Source organism: Pteropus medius, unplaced genomic scaffold (genome assembly GCF_902729225.1).
Source record: "Pteropus medius unplaced genomic scaffold, Ma_sr-lr_union100, whole genome shotgun sequence".
NCBI classification, from domain to species: Eukaryota; Metazoa; Chordata; class Mammalia; order Chiroptera; family Pteropodidae; genus Pteropus; species Pteropus medius.
Window position 1 is genome coordinate 2,962,436 of NW_024352947.1, and position 20,723 is coordinate 2,983,158.

The following is a 20,723-nucleotide window of genomic DNA, read 5'->3' on the forward strand; positions in this document are numbered from 1 at the left end:
GACACGGAGACATGGAGACACGGTGACACGGTGACACGGCGACACAGTGACACGGTGACACGGCGACACGGAGACATGGTGTACCTTCGGCAACGCACTGCCGCCCGTTCCCCGTGTAGCCGGCGACGCAGCTGCAGCAGAAGCCGGTGGCGAAGTCCCTGCACTCCGCGTGCACAGAGCACTGGTGTCTGCTGTTGGCGCACGTCGGGCGGGAATCCGTGTTGTAGCTGAAAACTGCTCGGAGGAAACACAGCGCGCGCCCTGTGAGCGGCCACCATGCCCGGCCGCGGGGACAGGGTTCACATGTACTCGGGTGGTCCAGGGACAGGACTCACTGCCTGTAGCTACTTAGGTAGTGTGTGGCGGCTCCATTACTCAAACCAGCGCGGCAAACGGGGCTCAAAGGGGTTTGAGAAATCACGGAGGTGAATTATTAAAAAACGCCATAATCCGGTGCGCTCAGGACCGCCGCCTCAGTATTACGTGACTGCCGTCCAGCATCAGCCTTAACGTGGTGTCCATCCAACGCAGTCGGGAAGACCAGCTTCATGTTTTGGGGGAAATCTCAAAATTTATTTTTACTATTTTTTATTGTGGTGAAATATATATGACAAATTTTGCCATTTTAATGAACTTAAAATATTTTAAAACTTTTTTGCCCCTCTCTTCTCCCCAGGGGGTAACTCAGACGCTCTTATACTCAAAAGCTTATCAGAAATAATTCCTCCGTTACACTTAGTCTAAAAGCCTTTGACCTAAGAAAGTAAAAGAATTTCTGCCTATCTCAAATTTCTACCTCCCAGGTTCAATTTATTGGAATTAGGAACTAACTCATTACAGTTAATTACAGAGCAAATTAATTTGGAATGAAGCTCAAACGCACAAGACCGAATGAACTTTTAGAGACAATAGGGATCCAGTTTATCATTGATGTTAGGGGTGCAGATAAAGGTAAAGTTTCACCCAAGAAGACTCAGTCATGTCCTACGTGCTCAGAAGGGAATTTCCACTGTGTAGAAAGGCAGCATTTGGAGCCAAAAATATTTGGACCCTGAGTTGAACACTGACTGGTTGGGCTCCAGCTGTGGGCCCAGCTCCCAGTGGGTCCCTATGGCGAATCTGTGGGTGACGACTCAGAAACACCAGGAATGCACTGCTGGCTACGAGAGACTGACCTTTCTAATAAAAACAGTGAAATAACTTGGCTAGAGAGACAGAAAACCATGTTTTAGACACATGTTGGGTTCAAATCCAGGCTTTTAGCAGTACCAGGTAATGCACCACCACGTGTTGGGGCGAGATATGATTTCATTTCAACGTGATGGCTTCGCAAAGAATTTCAAAGGCACACAGTTGGGGTGGAAGGAAGCCTAAAACTCAACATCTGCGAGTAAACACACCCGAGCCATCTGGGGAGATCCCTCTGAAACCTGCTTGTGAGAGGAGCGTGCCTGGCACTCATGTTAGCGTCGCCCCAGGACATGCAGGCGCAGTGTGGGTGCGCAGGGCCCTGAGACACGGACCTGTGTCCTCGCCGTGCCGCTCAAGGGCAGTGTCCCCACTCCTGTGCCTCGGAAGTGATGGGCCCTTGGCCACCGAGTCTTGTCCACGCTTAGGGATACTCAAGAACAAACGTGTACGACTATTGTTAGGACACAAATCAGAACAAGCATAGCGTAATAAAAACGAGTGACTACACGGAACGGAGTAGATTTTTTGAGGGCCTTATGATAACTTTGTACCAGAAACAGTAGAGTCATAGTAAACGTTATTTAAAGGCTTGGACCATCCCATTAATATGAATCTCAGTGGATTATGTGTCAACCTGAAGAGCAAAAATTAATGAACGGAGGTTAGTTTGAACGTCTTCTATAAGAAAAATCAAAGCATGCTGGGGTTCAAATGGTTTTCTCTCAAAATGTAGCAAAAACATGATGTCGTAGAGTTGACTAGAATACATTGAACTTTAAAGCCACCTTTAAAAGGGGGACCTACTTATTTTGTATTTTTAAATCTTCACAAACCAACTCCGAAACGGACAGGAGCTGGGAGGAAAAATAACCATTCTCGTTCCAAAACCGAGCGGAAATAAATGTCAAAGATAAACGGCGTCAACAGCCAAAGGAGCTTCTAAAATGTTTTTTCAGGTGGGTGAATATATTTCTGATCTCAGAAGTCGCAAATAAGAAAATCTGACTTTCAAAATCATTCTAAAGCGCTTTCCTCTTTCAAACAGACAGAAAAGGATACTAGGGAACTTGAAAGAAGACACACTCCACAGCCTCCACAACCGCAGCCCTAATCCCCAAAGACCACTGGAGGCTTTGAAGCCGTGGGGCCTGTCCACCAAGACAGCTGCGAGCTCCTACCCTGCTTCCCAGGCTCTCGTCCTCACAGGCCACCGCGGGGCACACAGCAGACACCCCTCCAGCAGCTGTCCTGTCTGGAAAGCGAGGTGTCCAAGAACATACAACCGCAGCTCCAACGGACTTACCAACTTCCGTCTCCTCGACTTCGTCCACGTCTATGACCTGCGGGGGCTGCTGGGGGAACCTCTCCGCGGGCAACTGGAAGGACCTGGTCCTCTCGGTGGAAGGGCCGGCGGGCCTCTCGGTGGCCAGGCGGCGGGGGGGCAGGACTCTGCGCACGTTGTACGTGCCGGTGTCTCCCCTTCTCGGAGCCTCATAAGGGAAGGACGTGGTGCCTATGTCCTCCGGGCCCAGGCTCGTCACCGAGTCATAATCTTCGTCATCATACTCTTCTCCGTCATCCGGTCTGAGGTTCACATCCGAGGACACCACGCCACTGGCTGTGTCCTGACTCCCGATCTCAAACACCCAGACGCCCTGCTGCCCCGAGTTGCTGCTCCTAGAAGAAAGGACAGACTTGGGACTAGGCCAGCAACCCAGCAAGAGCCCCCGCTTGCCAAGCAGCAGGAGCCCTGGGCATCTGTGTCAATGTGAAACCCAGCGCCCGCCTCTGCCTACAGCTGGGCTGGAGGGTGTGAGGCCAGACGCAGTCACATCTGGTCATCACAGAGCTGAGGCCATCCAGAGCTATTGGGTGAGGCTGTATCCAAATGGGCACAGATTAGCAAAGTTACCCTCCGCCGTTTGAGAGGTGCACTCTAGGGACACTGCCAGGCCTTACAACGTGACTTATGCTGATCGCCGGTCACGTGTCTGACCTGTTGACCGGAGTCATGCATTCTCTCTGTTACTCTCTCCACAGCATGGTGAGATATAATAAGAAATACATACAGTTGACCCTTGAACAAGGTGGGCGTTAGGGGTGCCAACTCCGCACCATGGAAAATTCATGTATAACTTTTGACCCCCCCAAAACTTGACCATCTGTTGCATCTCTGTGTTAAGAATACTACCTAACGGTTCATCTTTTCTCAACTCGACGTTGAGCGACGTGACGTGAATAGCTGGAATCTGGCCACGGCAAAAGTATTTACACCACGGAAATAGGCAGTTGCTATAAATGAGCATCTGTAAAGCGTTGTAAGCATCTGTCAGCACAGCGTCAAGTAGAGGGCAGGGGAGTTGTAGACTCAATTTGACAATATGAAACTGGGGAGGGGATCTTTTTCTTTTTTATTTTAAAGAATAATGGGGAAAAAAAGATTTTAATTTTAGAAACTGCAGTCTGAGCTTTCCCCCTTTTTTGCCAAATTCAAAATACAAAATAGCCCTAGAGAGCACTTTTTCTGTTGTCAGAATTTCCTGCCTACTCGATGCAGGAGAAAAGGTTTTTGGTTTCATAGCAAGAGATGGGTCTGAATAACTTTTATTTCTAACTTTATACTTAGAGAGGAGATGGTAGAAACTGTTTCAAATGAGGATTCTATCTAAAAAGTAGGATACCTGTCATTCTAAGAAGATATTTCCTTGAGTTTATCAGAAAAAAAGTACTACATAATATAAAAACTATACATAAAATTTAAATCCATGAGAACGCTTTGAGGTAATGTTCTGTAATGCCCATTACATTAGTCTTAATAAAATAAAAAAAGTGCTATTCTTATTGAGGGGAGAATCCACTGAAGAACGAAGGCGCATACTTGGCCAAATTTCCAACCGATTCTCTGTCATCAGCAAATATATTATAAGCGCCGTCGCTCTTCCACACAAATCCCACTTGACCTTGGTTGAAAGCAACCACGGCGGGAACCTGGCTCTCGTCCCTCTTGGAGAACGTCGTCGTGAACTGCAGACCGTCTTCGGGATAAAGGAAAATGGCATAGGAGCTGGAATCAGAGGAGGCCAGGACAGCCTGGAATGTGTTTCTCTGTAAGAGGCGGTGAAATTCAGTTAACTCAGGAAAATATCTACAGATCTTAGAATGTGCTACTCACCAGACTATACATAAAAAGTACAGAAATGACAGTATCCTCACCTTATTCGAGAAGTACTTCTGCAGCGAAAACCAAATATTCCAGGATAACTCTACTTAAATATCTCTAAGGCTATGTCAACATGAAACTTTCTAAGTAATTAATACCTTCTGCATCACTGTGACCTCAAGGTTAACCAAAAACAATAGAGTTAGTACCTCCAGACGGTGCCCTAAATCTCATGTAACTTGGTGGCTCTTACCCCTAGAATTTGTTTCCGTGGCCATTAAGCAGAGTCAAGCACATCCGCCGTTAGGCATAATTCACCGAACTCAAGCAACATACGGCGAGAAGGAACATGAGCTTTGGGAGAAAACGGACCTGGATCCAAACCCTTACTCATCCCCGGTGTGTGACCTTGGCCAGTGACTTAAGTTCTCTAAGCCTCGGTGTCTGAATCGTAAGACGCAGATGAAACCACCCACTTCATACGAACGTCAGGACTATGTGGAATAACACACGCAGGGCCAGGCACAGAGAAGATGCTCTCCCGACGTCAGTATCTTTCCTACGCGCCAAGTGGTACCCCGAGCTACAAAGAGTGAAAAGTCACGGTCCCTGCTCTTGAGAATTCATGGTCTGGATGGGAAGACCGAAAGGGGGTGAAACATGGCAAAGCCGGGGGAAGGGTCCATGACGGAGCTGTGCCTGGGGCTCCGGGGTCACAGGAAGATGTGCCCAACAACGCTGGGGGACGGGAGCGGAGGAGGCCGGCCGAGTCCAAAGGAACAAGCAGGAGCCCGAAACCCGTGGACAGGGTCAGGGAGAGAATGTCACAGGGCAAGATTCTGCGGGTAACAATGACGAGAGCTCGCTCCATCAGGGAACTGCCAACCATTGGGTATGGCCGCTGCAAAGGGCACGCAGGGGGTAGAGGTCAGGGGTCAGGCCCCAGAGGCAGGCGCAGGCTCCGGACAGGGGCACACGCTCGGGAAAGTTCAGGTTTTAAGCAGTTTTCGAGGATAGCACTCAGATAGATAGATACAGGTGACAAAGCAAAACGTGTCACACAGGCCCACAGCGGACTTTCCCAGTGTGTTCTGTGGGATGTGACGTGTCTTATTTGGGAGGGAAAGAAGGGGTCGCCAAAAGGCTGGGGGACTGCTACGCTGAACGAAATTAAGCAGGTTTCTTTCCTGTGGGACTTTTCAGAGGGAGTGACCAAGAGGGAGATGTAGTTTCGGCATTTCTCAAACTCACGTGGCCGGGGGAGGCCTTTTTCCCAAGGACCAGTGTTCCGTGGCACACACCCTGGGAACTACCAGACTGGAACATCCCCATTTAAGTGAGGAGCTTTCGGACCTTTCAAGTTCCTCCCTCCTCTGTAATCCTATAAAAATTTTTAAATGGTAGCACAAAATTACTTTTCCAAGAAGAAACTGAGGCGTGTCCTAAAGAGTCGCTTCACACCTGGAAGTGGCTTCCTGACCACTCGGTACCCCGTCCGAGCTCTGCACGCCTTCCAGCCTTCCCTGACCACTGTGCCACAGAGATGCCACCCGGAGTACGACCGAACTTGTGTCCCGAACTAGTCACATGGCGCAGCTGGTTTTCGTCCCCAACTCGAGTGTGGGCTTCGTCTTCATTATTTCCATCCCTCGGGACTATGTTGTTATTTTAACCTATCGCTTCATATTAATAATGTCTCTGTTTAACTAGAAACGACCTCCCACCCTCCGACCCAAAGTCAGAGCAGCTAGAGAGTGGAATTTATCATCCCTGTTCTTACTACGTCAGTCTTCTCAGAAACTGGCTTTCTTTAATCTAATCATCGTCGAAATATAGACTTAGAACCTTGTAGAGAAGGCGCTGGCTGGTTTAGACCTGCGGTAACCAGCCTACTAGATGATGTAGCATGCTGTGCATCAGAGCAGCACAAACTGGACCGAACAGCACCGAGCCAACCCTTCGGACTCCGTGCTCTGGTGCCAGGGTGAGTGCTCACCTTGCCTTCCTGGGCGGGGTCCTCGCTGGGTCCTCGGTAGGGGGCCACAGATTCCCAGGTGACAACCACCACACCGCTGGGCTGGAAAGGGACGTCTGGGAACCCTCTCTGGATGTGCTCCGTGGCCAGCTGGGCGACGGAGGGGGAGAGGTCCTCTCGGTAATAAACCTTGCCGAGGCCGTCTGTCGTGTCCAGGTCCGCCAGGAAAGGTGCCACTGCCCCGAAGGTTAGAGGGAAGAGCCCAGTGTGGGATTCTCCGGCCGGGGGCTCACTCACGGCGATGAGGCCATTCGTGGTGACCTGTAAAACCAAGCAGAGTGACGTGGAGCACAGGAGCAATGTCGTCGGGGGGCTGCGCGCTCACTCGCAGGGTGCTCCCCCAGGTGCCACACTATGACAGAGACGGCAGGGCCGGAAAGGATGTGACCTTGAATGGGAGGACTCGGCATTTCCCCCTGGGCAGATGGCCTGGTGGAAGGAGCACAGGGCAAGAAGCTCTGGCCCCGACTCTGGAATATGCCAGTCCCTGAACCTCGGGCACGTGTCTGAAACTTGGAGTCTTAGGCGTCCCATGGGTGTGTGCTTTGTGTCCTGCAAAGCACCATTCCGTGTAAGTCAATAAACCAGCCGAGTGACCCTTACACACCGGGCTGTGCGAAGAGCTGCGGGTCCACAGGGTGGTCCACAGGGTTCCGCCTTCGAGGAACCCACAATCCCGAGGGATACGGGGACGGACCGGCACAAACAGATGATGGGACAATAAGTGAATGAATGATAAGTGTCGAGAAGGAAATCTGAATGGCGCATTGCGGTCATCGTTGTTTTGAATAGTTTAACGTCTTAGAATAATAGCTAACACTTACTGAAGGTTCGCCACGTTTCAGGCACCTCATTCACATCTAATCCTCAGGAGAGCCCCGTAAGGCTGGGTACCCCTGTGATCCACACTTTCCTGATGGGGAAGATGAACTGAGTGAATCAGTTTGGCCCAAGTGACCAGCGAGTGGCAACACTGGGCTTTGAACCGAGACAGCCTGACTGCGCAGCTGTCTTGCTAATGGCTCTGTGTACAGCTGTCCTGAAATGTTACAGCTGCCTGTAAAAAGCGCTCACTGTTCTCATCCAGCTCAAACCCACACTCCGTGGGAAAATGGGAAAGGGACAAACGGGGTGGCGGGGGGCGGGGGGGACACGCGCCAAGAGCGAGGCTTTGACCTCGCTCACTTTCTCATTCGTGCACAATCCACTGATGACACAGAAGCCGCTTCAGTGGTCTTTTTACTTGGGGGAATCTGTGAATTAAAAAACAAAACAAAACCCTAAGAAATGGAAGGGATTTTGCAAAGGGAACCTCAGTTTGCACTTTAAGGGGCTGGGGGTGGAAAAACACCAATGAAAACAGGAACTCCCGATGGTCCAGGGGGTGGTTAGAAGGCCCGTGGCTTTCCAGGTCATGATTTCCCTCCCTCCCTGAGGAGGCTCAGTCACTTCAGGCCTGGTTGGCGGGGGAGGGGCGGGGAGGGGCGGGCGGACGCGAAGGAGGAACTTGAGACCAAAAATCCTTGCAACATGCAGAGAACGGGGTAAAAGGTGCAACGGGGTGGAGCCAGCTGAGCGAGTTTGGGGAGGGGGGTTGGCCAACCTCCCTTTTTACCAAACTTCAGGGGGCTGTGAGCTTTTCAGGGGACCTACTTCCTGTCATCACTTGGCACCAGCACTGAGAACGGGGTCAGGGAGGGAGCTGGCCCAGCTGGGCTCTCCCCAACCCCCCTCCGAACACCTCCCAGCACAAACATCCCAGTGGGTTTATGGTTTACGGGTGGGGGGAGCGTGGGAAACCATTCTCTCTCAAGCCAGCAGAAGTTGGCAGTTACGAGCTGCTCGTGGGAAGTGACACACAGTGGCCACATACAGACAACTGAGTTGGAAAAAGCCGTTTCCCAGTGAAATTTAAGTCAGTCCAACCGCTGTGACGAGCTCCCAGTGTCTTTCGTTGTTTGGCGTCTGGGCACAGGCAGGTCCCTATTTCACAAGAGACGCGTCGGGAACCCCGTTTCCAGGCCAGCAGCACGACGCGCTGCGGGCGCTTTGCACAAAGACCAGATAACCGTCATTCCCATTAGCTTTGGAAAATGAATTTCTGGCCAATTTTCCTGCATATTCAACTCAATTGTCTGTGATTGTGACAAAAGATGACAGCACAGATAAATGTCACATACAGACTATCCACAAGTTTTATTTGATTCTTAGCTTTTAACTCTCCCCACTCCCTTGCCAAGTAAACTTTTTCCCCCCAGATATGCCAATTAATGGCAGGCGTGACAGACATTATTCCCTTACAGCTGAGCGCCAGTCTCACTCGACTCGTCTGTCAAGCACGTGATGTCCCTACTAGCTTGTTCCTATTTCTCCATCTTTTCAAAGTGCCATCGAGCAATTCAATAGGAGGGCAGGGAACACAAAGGGAAGGCGCTTAGGCCAGGAGGACAGACCCGGGGACAGTCTCCAAGGGGACCAGACTGGCGGGGCCCATGCAGCCACCCGTCCTGCTGCCCAGGGCGTCGCCACACTGCCCTTCGCCCAGCTGCTTAAGCTAGGACACTTGGGAGTGAGCCCTGAGCCCTTCCTCACTCTCACCCCGTCCTGTGCGTCCTGCCCCCGTACATGGCGCTTCCTCCCTGCCTCCTGCATGGACGAAACTGGCTCCGTCTCATCCTCAGGGTTCACCTGCTGGGGGAGCCTCTTCCCACCACCCGGTCCTCCCACTCGCCTCTCCTTCTCTCTCCCTTGCTCCCTGAACCCCGATTTTTATCTGTCTCCTTCCGGAAGCGGACCACAGGTTGTAATGACCTCGCTCACTGGCTGCTCCCGCTGCCCCACGACACAATACGCCCCTCCAGGGCCAGGACCATGTCCATCTCGGTCACTGCTGCTGCCTGGCACGTGTCGGCCCCTCCCTTCCCAACGTCCTCCAGGAAATGGGGCGGTGTGCACACCTGCACACCGAGGCTGTGCTAGAAACCACGCCTGGAGGCTCACAAGCCACGAGGAACCACAACCTTAGGTGTTACTGTGGTTCTTCCTCCTGGCGGGTGACATCGCGGACTAAAACAAAAAGCTCACATAAATATGAACCGAGAGCGTGACCCACCAGCTTACAAGAAACACGGGACAGGAGAACATGTCAAACGACACCAGAGGGACGTAATTAGCAAAATCCAGAACATGGGACACTGCAGGACAAAGACCGTTTCTTCGATGAACACATCGCGAGAGAAAAAGAGGTGAGGGGACCTGTAGGTTTCAGAAGTCCTATATCTGCCAGATCCAATCAACCGAAAAGCAAAATAAAACATTTTATGAGCCTATTTGGACATTGGATGATATTAAGGAAGCATTTATTTTTTTAAGTGTGATTGTGATTTTTCAGTTTTGTTTTTAAAAGTTATTTTTTAGAGGTGCATCTTGAACTATTTCTAATAAAATCAAATGTTTGAGCCTTAAGACAAATTCAGTTTAGATGAGGGGGTGCATTAGGAACAGCTGGGGATAGAAATAAGTCAAGACAAGCCATAAATTGAGACTTGTTGAAGCTGGGTCAGTCACAGGAGTGCATTCTAATAGTCTATTTTTGCATACGTTTGAAATTTTCCATAATAAAACATAAACTAAAAAAAAGATAATGAACATGATGGATCTAAAGTTTAGCAAACAAAGGGCAGCTGGCGTTTACAGGTAAAACAGCGCTAATGCCGTCAGAAGGGCCCGTCCTTCAGGTCTAACTTCCCCTCTTCCCAGACTTGCCCCGCCCCCATGCAGCCCCCCCTCCCGACCAGGAGTTTGCAGAATGTTCCTTGCACCTGGTACGCCAGACTGCGGTAATGAGCAGAAGGTGCAGGCGGAGGCCCAGTCAGTAATGAATTCACAGCTACAGAGCCTCGAGTCACCCGTGCAACACCCTGAGTCCAGAGAGACAATGGTTAAAGCTAGAGATCACACAGCAGGCATCTGTATTATTTTTTTGTTCATGCGTTTGCGCTACTTAAAAAAATTACATGGATTACGAAACCGGATGTTAGTTTTGATATGAATGGCAGTGAGTAGAGGCCAGAGTAGAAACACATGGGCTGGAAAAAACTTTTAAACTGCTTACACTTCAAACTCGCCATTGTGTCTCATCTACTACTACTGCACGCTTTTACACCTGTGGCCCCCTCTGCCTCGAAGACCCTTCTCGGCTCGTGTCCTGGGCAGAGTCCCATTCCTCCCTGTGAAGCCTTCCCACCTGCCCCAGCTGGGCCACTGCGGGGCACCTGTGTGCCTCTGTAGCCAGCACCTTGGAGCCTGACGCAGGAGCCTGACTCCCAGTGGCGCTACCATGTCCTGCTGTGTGGACTGAACGTGTTCCCGAGGAAACCTGTCTGAATAATTGAGAGATGATAATAATAGCGACGATAATAATACTATTACATTGTTGTCTTAGGGTGGCTCAAACTAACCAACATCGCCTAGCTGCGGTTCTTGGTGGAGTAAATAACACACTGCTTCTTTATGGAAAAACAGTTACTTCCGGCGCATGGACTGATGTTAACATTGCCCTGAAATTTTGCTTACAGTTCACACGGGGTAAAAGAAGTTCTTTTAACAAGTTAAACCCTCAGCTCAGGGTGTAACTGGCATCTAAATCCCCCTGTACAGGACACGTCCAGCCAGAAGACATCAATTCTATCCCAAAACACCCACGGTGACGTGCCAAGCACGACACGGCTAACAGCTGGAGCCACTTACGTCCAACCGTTTTAGCCCAGCTAGTTAACGAGAGGCTGGACAGGGCAAGGGCTGGGAATGGGGGATGGCGTCTCCTTAAAAGAGCACTGTCTGTCTCATGCTCATCTTCGCAGTGACCTTACGAGAGCGTGAACCCCTGGAAAAAGTTGAAATGCAGAGACAATAAATTCAAGTGACACATCTTCCCTTGGATTCGAACGCACACTGAAGAGGAACGACCGCCATCATTTTGGGGCTTAAGTGAGCCCGGTCGCTGTCCCCGGGGGCAGAAAGCCTTCTCCAAAACAGATGTGGTCAGAGAACGCTTGAGGTTGGCACAAATGCGAAACGAATGGGGCCATTTTAGAAACGCGAACAGCTGTCTGCGAAGAAACAATGCAGTTGCACCGAGCGGCAAAAGCAGACTCCGTGGGTGGGAGGGAGCACGGACTCGAGGCGAAATAATTCAGGGTCAAAGACGGACAGGCATCCTTTGCCGAGAGACTCTTCAGTTCCAGGCCTTTTACGAAAGCTGCTTGCATTTGAAAAAATTTAATATATCACCATCCCTCTTTTCACATATATCAAATAGACGAGGAACTGGAAAGAGACTTACTTTAGCTTAATATCATATGGACAGAACCAAGACTGAACCCACATCCCCCAGAGTCCGTAAACTGTGCTCTTTTCGGTACATTCGGCAGATTAAGTTAGAGGTAACTGAGAGCGAAAGTCATGGAAGCCACAAAGCTTCATGGGATGGCTTCATGGTTAGAGATCGGACAGCTAGAAAAATCTGGAAAACTAAAAGGGCCTAAGAAAAGGAAAACTTGATAAAGAAGCCCGAGAAATTGCCAAATCCGCGATTCAATCAAAGTGGAGGCTGACCGATTTCAGCCCAGAGCCCAGAGGGGCCTGGGACCTCACCCATCACAGTTCACAAAGCATTTTCACTCGGTTATCGCCTTAAGCCCAGTAAAGCCGGCATTAATATTATCTCGTTCTTCATCTGAGAAAAAATGAGTTTCAGTTTATCGGACTTGCCCAAGATCCTGCACTAGAAGACCCGGAACAAAATTCCCAAGTCCAAACGGCTAATGTTTTCCATTAACCCCACAGAGCCAGCGAAATGGCCCTGGCTCGAATTAGAAATAGCCACGAAAGGATTAGCAGATAAAAACAAGGGACAACGAGATGAGTCAATGTTTGCACTTAACCCGGTTACTGTCTGAGGACAGGCTCGGGTCAGGTCCCCGGCCAGCTTTTCCACAGCACTCTTCTACCTGAGAGCACCTCCCAACATTTAAAAAGGGTTGAGGTCTGTAAACTTTAATTTCTGGTGTGTCCGTCAAGGAAGAGGCAGGAGCCCTTCAGTGTCCGGAACAGGAGATGCTCAGGGAAGAGAAGGGCCCGTCCAAATGCCCGGTCTCCGGGGAGAGCGGGCTCCCCCTGAACTCCTCGAGTGTCCGTATCGGATGCTCACCTGTGCCAACCGGAGCACTTCCAGATTCCCTTAATTTGGATGATGACAGTCCCTCAATTTGAACACAATCCCTGAATTTGAAATTATAGAGAAAGGATTAAGCAGTCATCGCCTTCCCAGAATGACCACATGTCAGTGTAACTCAAAGGCCACAGTCGGTGACGGAAGCCCTTCTTCACAGAAGGGTGCCAGCTAACATAGAAAGAATGACAGAAACAAGCAAAAACCAGAACAACACAGAACACCATTTCGCAAGCCTTAATTTAATAATCGATCAGGCAAAGATCGTCGGTGGATGCTAAACCATTCGGTGAAAGGTTGTAGGGCAACGGGACAGATGCGTGTGTCAAATCATTGCCCAATAACCTTCCCACTGCTCACAGGGATAAAACACAACTGGACAGACACGAGCGGCTGTCACCTCCTTAATGCTAGCAGCCGGCAGAGCAAGAACCAAACACCACTTGCCTCCTGACGTTATACGATGTGACACGTGGCTTCGTTCGTTAAGTATTCTTATTAAATAACGTGTAAGGTACTCGACAATAAAAACATAAGTAACCCAATTAAAAAACGAACAAAAGGATCTGAATAGACATTTCTCCAAAGACGATATACGAATGGCCAATAAGCACATGAGAAGATGCTCAACATCATTAGCCATCAGGGAAATGCTAATCGAAACCCCAGTCAGCGAGGTAGCACTTTACACCCACTAGGATGGCGAGAATCAAAAAGTCAGATAATAATGAGCATGAGCCCTGGAGGATGCAGAGAAGCTGGAGCCCTCGGACGCTGCAGGCAGGAAGGAAATGGTGCAGCCTCTAGGGAAAACGTTATGAAGTTCCTCCGAATGGGAAACCGTTTCCACGAGACCCGGCAAGGGGCAGGGCCACGAGGTCCACGGGGACCGAACGTGGAGTCTGCGCAGAAACGCGTCCGCAGACATTCACGGCAGCATTAAATCTTAACAGCTCCCCCCGCCCCACAAAGAAACCCCCCGACTACAGACAGTTCTAAGGCTTGAGAGGTCAGTGTTGTCTGCGGGCACCGGTCACTTAGGAAAGGACTGGGCTGGCTCCTGGACGGTGGGGCAGGATCTGAGCAGTAAGAGACGGGTTACGTGGTCGAGTAAAAGAATGAGCAGAAGCCGCGCACCCCGTTCTGGAGCTGGGACGGGGGTGGGGGGCGGGGGCACTAAGAAACGGAATGAAACTGGAAGTGCCTATTCCGGCGTGAGGAGGCGGACGCGGGCCGACCGTGAAGGCGAGGTGACCCCGGCCCTCAGCCTGCCCCCCACCGCAGCCCTACGGGTGGTCCGCGCGCCTCCCTGACTGTCCCCACTTGGCCTCCGGGACTTCACCTCGCTGGGTTTTCCTGTCTCACTGGTCACCCCCTTCGGTCTCTGCCCCTGGCTGCCCCTCGTGTCCCTGGCCTGCTGGGGGTCCCCATGGACCCTTTCTCTGTCTACGTATTTAGCTCTCTCGTCTCGAATACCATCTACGTGCCTACGGTCCTGAATTTACTCCAACGCCCAGGCTTCTCTTCCCAACTCCAGACTCACATAGCCATCGCCTACTCATCGCAGCCCCCTGGCGTTCGGTGGCGCGTCACCTGCTGATGCACCCGTTTATCCCGTCTGCCGTGTACTCTCGTGCTCCCGCTCCCCTGCTAGGATGTGAACTCCTTGAGGAGAGAGCTCTGTTTTGTTCGCTGGCATCCTAAGCGCCTGCAGTAGCGCCTGGCGCGTCGTAGGTACTCAATTATAAGTATTTGTAGGATAAATGAATGGAGGGCAGGGTGCGAGGCCTCGCAAGGTGCACTTAACAAGGAAAAGCCAGTGGCAGTGACAGAAGCCGAGGCAGGAGAGAGGCGAGTAACTCTCAGGTGCCGTGTGGGACCCGAAGTGGCAAATGCGCTTTTGGGTGGGAACATCGGGTCTGATTTTGAAAATCTGGGGCTCGTATGGGTGACAGGTCCCTGCCACGGAGCAGGCGGTAAAGCCACAGAGTCGGCCAGGTCTCCAAAGAAAGGGGAACTTGAGCAACGGAACACAGACCACACTCGGTGACTCCAGGGGCTTCACAGTGTGGTGGGGACAGAGTGTGTGAGACGAGCAAAGGAAGCCACTGGAGCCAGCACCGTGCCACGCAGACGCAGCCTGGCCGAGAGCGGCTCCGCCTGGAGCCTCTGGCGCCCCAGACCTCGGGGCGCTTCTCTGTCGCGGGCACCGGACTCACCCGTTCATCTGTGGCTCCCTCATGACCCTGGGACGTCCTTGAGGGACCTGGTCAGACTCAGTTGCTACGTTTCACAGAGTTTACAGCCCCAGCACCGGGCACAGCGCCCTGCACACATCAGAATCCCTGGGTAAACAAACATTCGTGGAATGAATCCAGCTTCAGAGAAAGTGAGTGGCCCGTGTCGGCCGAGAAGGTAGGGGAAAAACTGGAAGGAAGCTAGACGATCTTGACGGACGAGTTCAATTTACCCTACGCGAGGAAAGATTCCTATGTGTAAGTGGCGTGATGCAGATGTTTGTGGAAGATGCACGCGTGTGTGCGCGTATTATGTGTCGCGACAATGCGTGTGGCAATGCATATTAATACATGGCGTGTCAGCGTATGCATGTATCGCGAATGCGTGTGTGTATTACCGCAAAATGGGCGTGCGTGTCGTATGCGCGATGTCGCGTGTAATGCGTGTAGATACGCGATGTGTGTCTTGGCGTGTGTCTTGGCGTGTGTGTGGTCATCGCGCGTATGTGTGCATGTGTGTATGCACGCGTGAGACAGGGGGAAGGCGAATCAGCAAGACTAGGGGCAGGGAGATGGGTCAGGATAGAGTCATAAGATTTTTTTTTTTGCTACCAAGAATATACTTTCATTTATTCGTAGCATGAAGGATTTCATTTCCAAAACAAAAGGAACTTATCAAATAATAACTAATCGTTTTTCGATTTTTATGATCAAAACAAATAAATAGACAATAAAATCACGTTCTAGAGATTCTTATATTGGTTTATACAACGAACTAGTTTCCCCTCGACATGCGATAACCAGCATCAATAAACCGAGACGCCATTCTGGTCCAAGGAAGAAAACGCCACATTTCTGCACGACCGCAGCATGGCATGGAAACGCTCTCGCCCAGGGGAGTTAGCTCACCAGCCGAGGCCGTGGAGCCCACACGAAGGCTCAGCCCGCGGGTGGACGAGACGTACAGATCGGCCCGTTCCCGGCTCAGCGCCCACCATGGGGCCCGAGGGGTGTCCGGCTTCACTGCCGGACGACGCTGACTTATCACAGGCAAGAGGTTATTGCGTGGGGAGAACCAGACCTTTTGCAGGGCGTCCTCAGTGGCCCACAGGACGGCCTCTCGCCCGGCCGTGGGACGTCTCCGTCCCCTGCCTTTGAACAGCTCTGGACCACGGTGTGCCACGTCCTGACACAGCTACATCGGCAGCTCTCAAACGTTTTGGTCTTAGGATTCCTTTACCCTCTTAAAATTATGAAAGACCGCCCCCCAGAAGCTTGTGTTTATATAGATAATACAGATCAATATTTATCACGTCAGAAAACTGAGAAAGCTACAAACGTTTATAATGCTTAAGTAATAATGAAGTTATTATATGTGAACATAAATAACATTGTTTTTTAACGAAAATAAAACCCGAAAGGACTTAGGGAGAGGAGCGTCATTGCTTTACATTTCTGCAAATCGGAGCGCTGTCTGGCTTAACGAAGGCAGCTGGATCCTCTACATTAGCTCTTTTGGGACAGACAATACCCGCCACGTAGAATTCCACGTCCACATGCGACAGCGGCGAAGCGTCCAAAGCAAAGACCATTTTAGTATTACTAGGAAAAGTTTTGACCTTGTGAATTTCTCGGACGAGTCTCTAGGACACCGCGGAGTCCCTAGACCACGCTGTGCGAACTGCCACAGCGGTACCGTCCCAGGGGCTCTGAACCCAGCCCTCAGCGTGCTTGGCACTGCGCTAGCTCCCCTCGTAAAGCCGCATGGCGAGACGGCCACCTTCCTCCCCCGCCCGACGGCTGCCTTGAAAGTCTATCGGCCGCAGGGCATCTCCACGTGCTGGCCCCTTTGCTGAACCCACGCTTAAGCTGCCCGTCTGAGGTGGCGCTACCCAGCAGAATGCTTAGTGACGATGGCAGCATTCTACAGCAGCATCGTCCAGTACAGTAACCACTAGGCACAGGAGGGCATCGAGCAGTCGAAACGTGGCTAGCGTGACTGAAAACTGAAACTTTATCATTTAATGTTAATGTACTCTAGTTTAATAGCTATATATGGCTACGTAGTAAACGAAATGATTATAGAGGATGAGAGACTCATTAAGCAGAACCAAATCATCCCAATTGGCCCTGCCAAAGCCACCCTAGATCAGCCCACCACCTGCTGATTCCAGACACCTGAGCAATAAAGCGTACTGTTACATACCACTGAGGTTTCCTGGATGTTTGTTACACGGCAAAAGCTAACTGATACAGTCTATCTCCTGCCCGCACCTGCTCATCCAGATGGAAACCGCCCATTCCAACCACACACTCTGCTCTAGTCAGATCGCATCCCGCAGTCTCCCAGCGCATGCCAAGCTTGTCCTCGTCCTCCTGCGTCTGCCCTGCAGCTCCCCTCACCTGGACCAGCCTCTCCATGTCCCCTCCACCTGCTGAATTTGGACCTGTCTTAACCTCCTCCATAAAGTCCTCCTTCCTTACCCCGGCCCAGGACAATGCTTGCGTCCATTTCCATGTTTTGGGCTTGAGGCTTGAAAGCATTAGAAGTCAGACACAGACTTGGGTTGAAATCCTAGTTTGGACATTTAACTGGTGGTATGGGATTGTGTAACTACTACTACTACTACTTTTACTATTATTATTTCTTCATCTGAAAAGAGGGAGTTGTTCTGAGGACTAAACAATGTAAAACTAGCAAGTCCGCGACACGTGTAGACATACTTATCCAATAATGGTTTTTTTCTTGGTAGGCGTCCCTTCCTTTTGCTAGTCCAGCGCCCAGAACAGTGCAGACCATCTGGCTCATGCTCATATGCCTTAGCAACTCACCTTCTCACTCAAGGCCACCTGAGGGTTTCTATCAGCTCAGAGAGCACCTACACAGCTACAGATAGTGACGGATGCTGGGACGGGTCACCAGATACCTGTCACCTCCTGGGAATGCAGCCTCGGGCTGTCAGCCCTCTTTGACAATTATCTCCATGGAAGAAACTGCCTCGCCCAGGGTCACACCTTCCAGGACAGTCCTTATCCAGTGACTGATCATGCCCCCCAGCCCTCTCACACAGACCTGAGACAGCTCTGAAAGGCATCCTACCTTCAGAGGACCTGTGCCTGGCTGAGATCCTTGTCAGGACCCTGTTGCTTCCCCTCTGCTGAACTCTTCTTCTTCGGTCCCCTCCCTTCCCTAGGTGTGGATCTGAAGAGCTCACCTGCCTGCTGAGCGCCGCCTCAGAGTCAGGTCCCTGGGGACCCAATCTGCAGCACAGATAGAAGATCCACAGAGAGTTCCAGGATCCTTTCTCACCGAAATGCCGAGTAAACTCAAACAGACCAGAAGCTCGACAGGAATCAGGTTTTAGCAATAGATTTTCTTGAGAATGCAATGTGGTTAGTCTGACGCGGTGAGTAACAGAGGTCCCATATTCAACACTGGGGTTCTTAACTTGGGGCCTAGTGATCCCCACGGGGGTCATGAGAATTTAGTCGGTCTGTGACTTGGATGGAAAAAAAGTTTTTCATTATTTTCAGTAACCCCTCAGTGACATTTAGCATTTCCTTCCATTGTGCATGTAAGCAACAAGGAACAGCAGTGGCAGCACTTAGTGACCTTGCCACGGGTAGACATTCTCACATCACGTGACGGTCACTGTAGGTGCCTCCAAATGCTGTTTACAGACCTCACCAGCTTGAAAGTTCAGTAATTAGCGGGCTTACCACTGGACTCACCGCTACATCTTGCTATGTGGTTAAAAATAAGCAAAGCACAAATATATAACTTTATAAAATTTTTGTTCTACTATTCTGATCCGTATAGATTTCCTTGGCCATCCCGTGGATTTTATTTTACGCATTTAAAAACATTCTAAGAAGGGTCTTACAGGCTTCATCAGACTGCCCAAGGAGGTCAGAGCAGCTAACCCACAACGGCCACGGTCCCTGCCGGTGGAGACTTTCGGGGATAATTCTAAAAAGAAGTGACGAGCTTCACATGAGTGTAGCCCACAGCGCAGCCTGCCCGGCCAGTCGACGACCACAGCCCTTCCCAAGCAGGACAGGCTCCAGTCGCTGTTGTGTCGTCCCCCGCCACCTCTGGAATGCGCTCAGCTTTATATGAAATCCACATGGTGCGCGGCTCCCGAGGCTGCGCCACTAAAGGCCTTGACCGACTTGACAGCGCCCCCCGGCCCCAGCCATTCTGAGGGGGCTCCAGAGAGCTCGAGGTCCCTTGGCCCCGCTCCTCATTTGGGGCCCCTACAGCGACAAGGCACGTCTACAGGAAATTGGATCACGGGGCTCCCTGCTCCCCCAGCCCTGAGCTGGACTGGAACGAGCTCGACCAGGGAGCCGATCGTTGCCAAGGCACATCCGGAGCTCACACACAGCAGCGCGGGGCTGTCGGCGCCGCTCCCGGGGCGGAGAGCCGCGGAGGGCGGTCTTTTCCTGCCCCCGGGGCCCGCTGCGCCCCAGCTCTGGCTATGGCCCCGCGGAGGTTCCGCGCGCGCGCCTTGTCCCACCGGGTCGGGTCCATGTCCCCGAAGGCTCGGGACAATGGCGAGATCGACTTCCCGGCCTTTATGCCACGCACAGCGCGGGGCAGGACGCCCCGCTCAGGGTCCCGGGATCGCGAGGTCGCGGGGTCCCGGAGCGGGCAGGGTGCGCGCAGGGCTGTGCGGACGCGGCGAGCTCCCCAGCTCCGCGAGCCCCTCGGAGACAGACACCGGGCCGGGGGGACGTCGGGGGCCAGGCGGAGGCGCAAGTGAACTGGGCTTGGAGCCCCCGCGCGCGCCCGGAGCCCCGAGGCCAGAGGGTCGGTCCCCGCCCCCGACGCCCACTTCCCTTTGCCTTGGCGTGCGCCCCGGCCGCCGGCCTCCGGCCTCGCGACGCTGCTCAGCCCCCCGGCACCCCGCGGGCCCCGCGCCCGCCTCCCCGCCCGGGGCGCACTCACGTAGACCGAGAGGATGTCGGATTTGTTGTAGAAGCGCAGCGCGGTGCTCAGCTCCAGCGCTGGGGAGACGCGGTCGTCGCCGGACTCCAGCTCCAGGTCCCCGTTTTCCGGCCCGTAGGGGAACAGCTCCTGGCGGCGCAGGCAGCCCCCGGGCCCCGCCAGCAGCAGCAGCAGCGGCAGCGCCCGCGTCCACGCAGCCCCGCTCCGGCGGCCCGCGGCCCGCATGGTCCCCAACTGTGGTCCCGCTGGCCCGGAGGCTCAGCGCGGGAGGCTGGAAGGCGGAGACGTAACCGGACGCCCCTCGGCAGCCCCTCCCCGGGGCCGGGGGAGGAGGGCTGGGGAGGTGGGGAGGGCCCGTCGTGCGCAGGGCGCGCCCAGGCCGCCCAATGGCCGCTCGGCAGGGAGGGCGACACCGCGCACCCGGCCGCCGGTCCCGGGGGTGCTGGGCGCCGGTGGCCACGAGCCCCGAAACCAGCCCGGTGTGTCCTTGAATGCTGGGCTCTGCGCCCCCCCGAGGCTGCCTGGCGGCGTCGGAGGGTCAGACCTCCACGTCCCGACTCTGGTGGGAAGAGGGGTCGGGGCTGGGGACCCGCGGGAAGAGACCCGGCCAGGAGCGCGTTCCTTAACTACCCAGAGGCGGGATCCTGGGCCCCCTAATGTGGAAGTTCCGCCAGAAATGGGGTCCCACCCTCAGCGACAGAGTCGTGAGTGTGTAACATAATTCGGTGTTAGTGGGGTGGGGTCCCCAAGTGCGGAGGAGAGCTTCGCGCGGGATGTGGGACTCGGACCAGACAGATCTAACGCGAGAGGCGGAATTTCAGCAGGACGCGGGAGAAGGCTGTTCTGGAAAGTGCAGTGCTGAGCTGTGGGCGCGTCAAGGACCATGCCCCGGGACAGAATCCGGGAAAGGACTTGCA

General features: G+C 52.6%; 1 protein-coding gene across 1 annotated transcript in view; it reads right to left on the bottom strand.

The window, feature by feature from the left end:
• Positions 1 to 20,085, bottom strand: part of NID1 (nidogen 1) — a 57,982-nt gene extending 37,897 nt beyond the window's left edge. The window contains exons 1-5 of the mRNA XM_039850302.1: positions 19,807 to 20,085; positions 6,348 to 6,647; positions 4,070 to 4,296; positions 2,495 to 2,868; positions 85 to 234 (exon numbers count right to left, since the gene is read on the bottom strand). Of these exons, the coding sequence (XP_039706236.1) occupies positions 85 to 234; positions 2,495 to 2,868; positions 4,070 to 4,296; positions 6,348 to 6,647; positions 19,807 to 20,031 (1,276 nt within the window). The 5' untranslated portion in view covers positions 20,032 to 20,085. The remainder of the gene's footprint in view (positions 1 to 84; positions 235 to 2,494; positions 2,869 to 4,069; positions 4,297 to 6,347; positions 6,648 to 19,806) is intronic.
• Between the last annotated feature and the right edge of the window lie 638 nt (positions 20,086 to 20,723).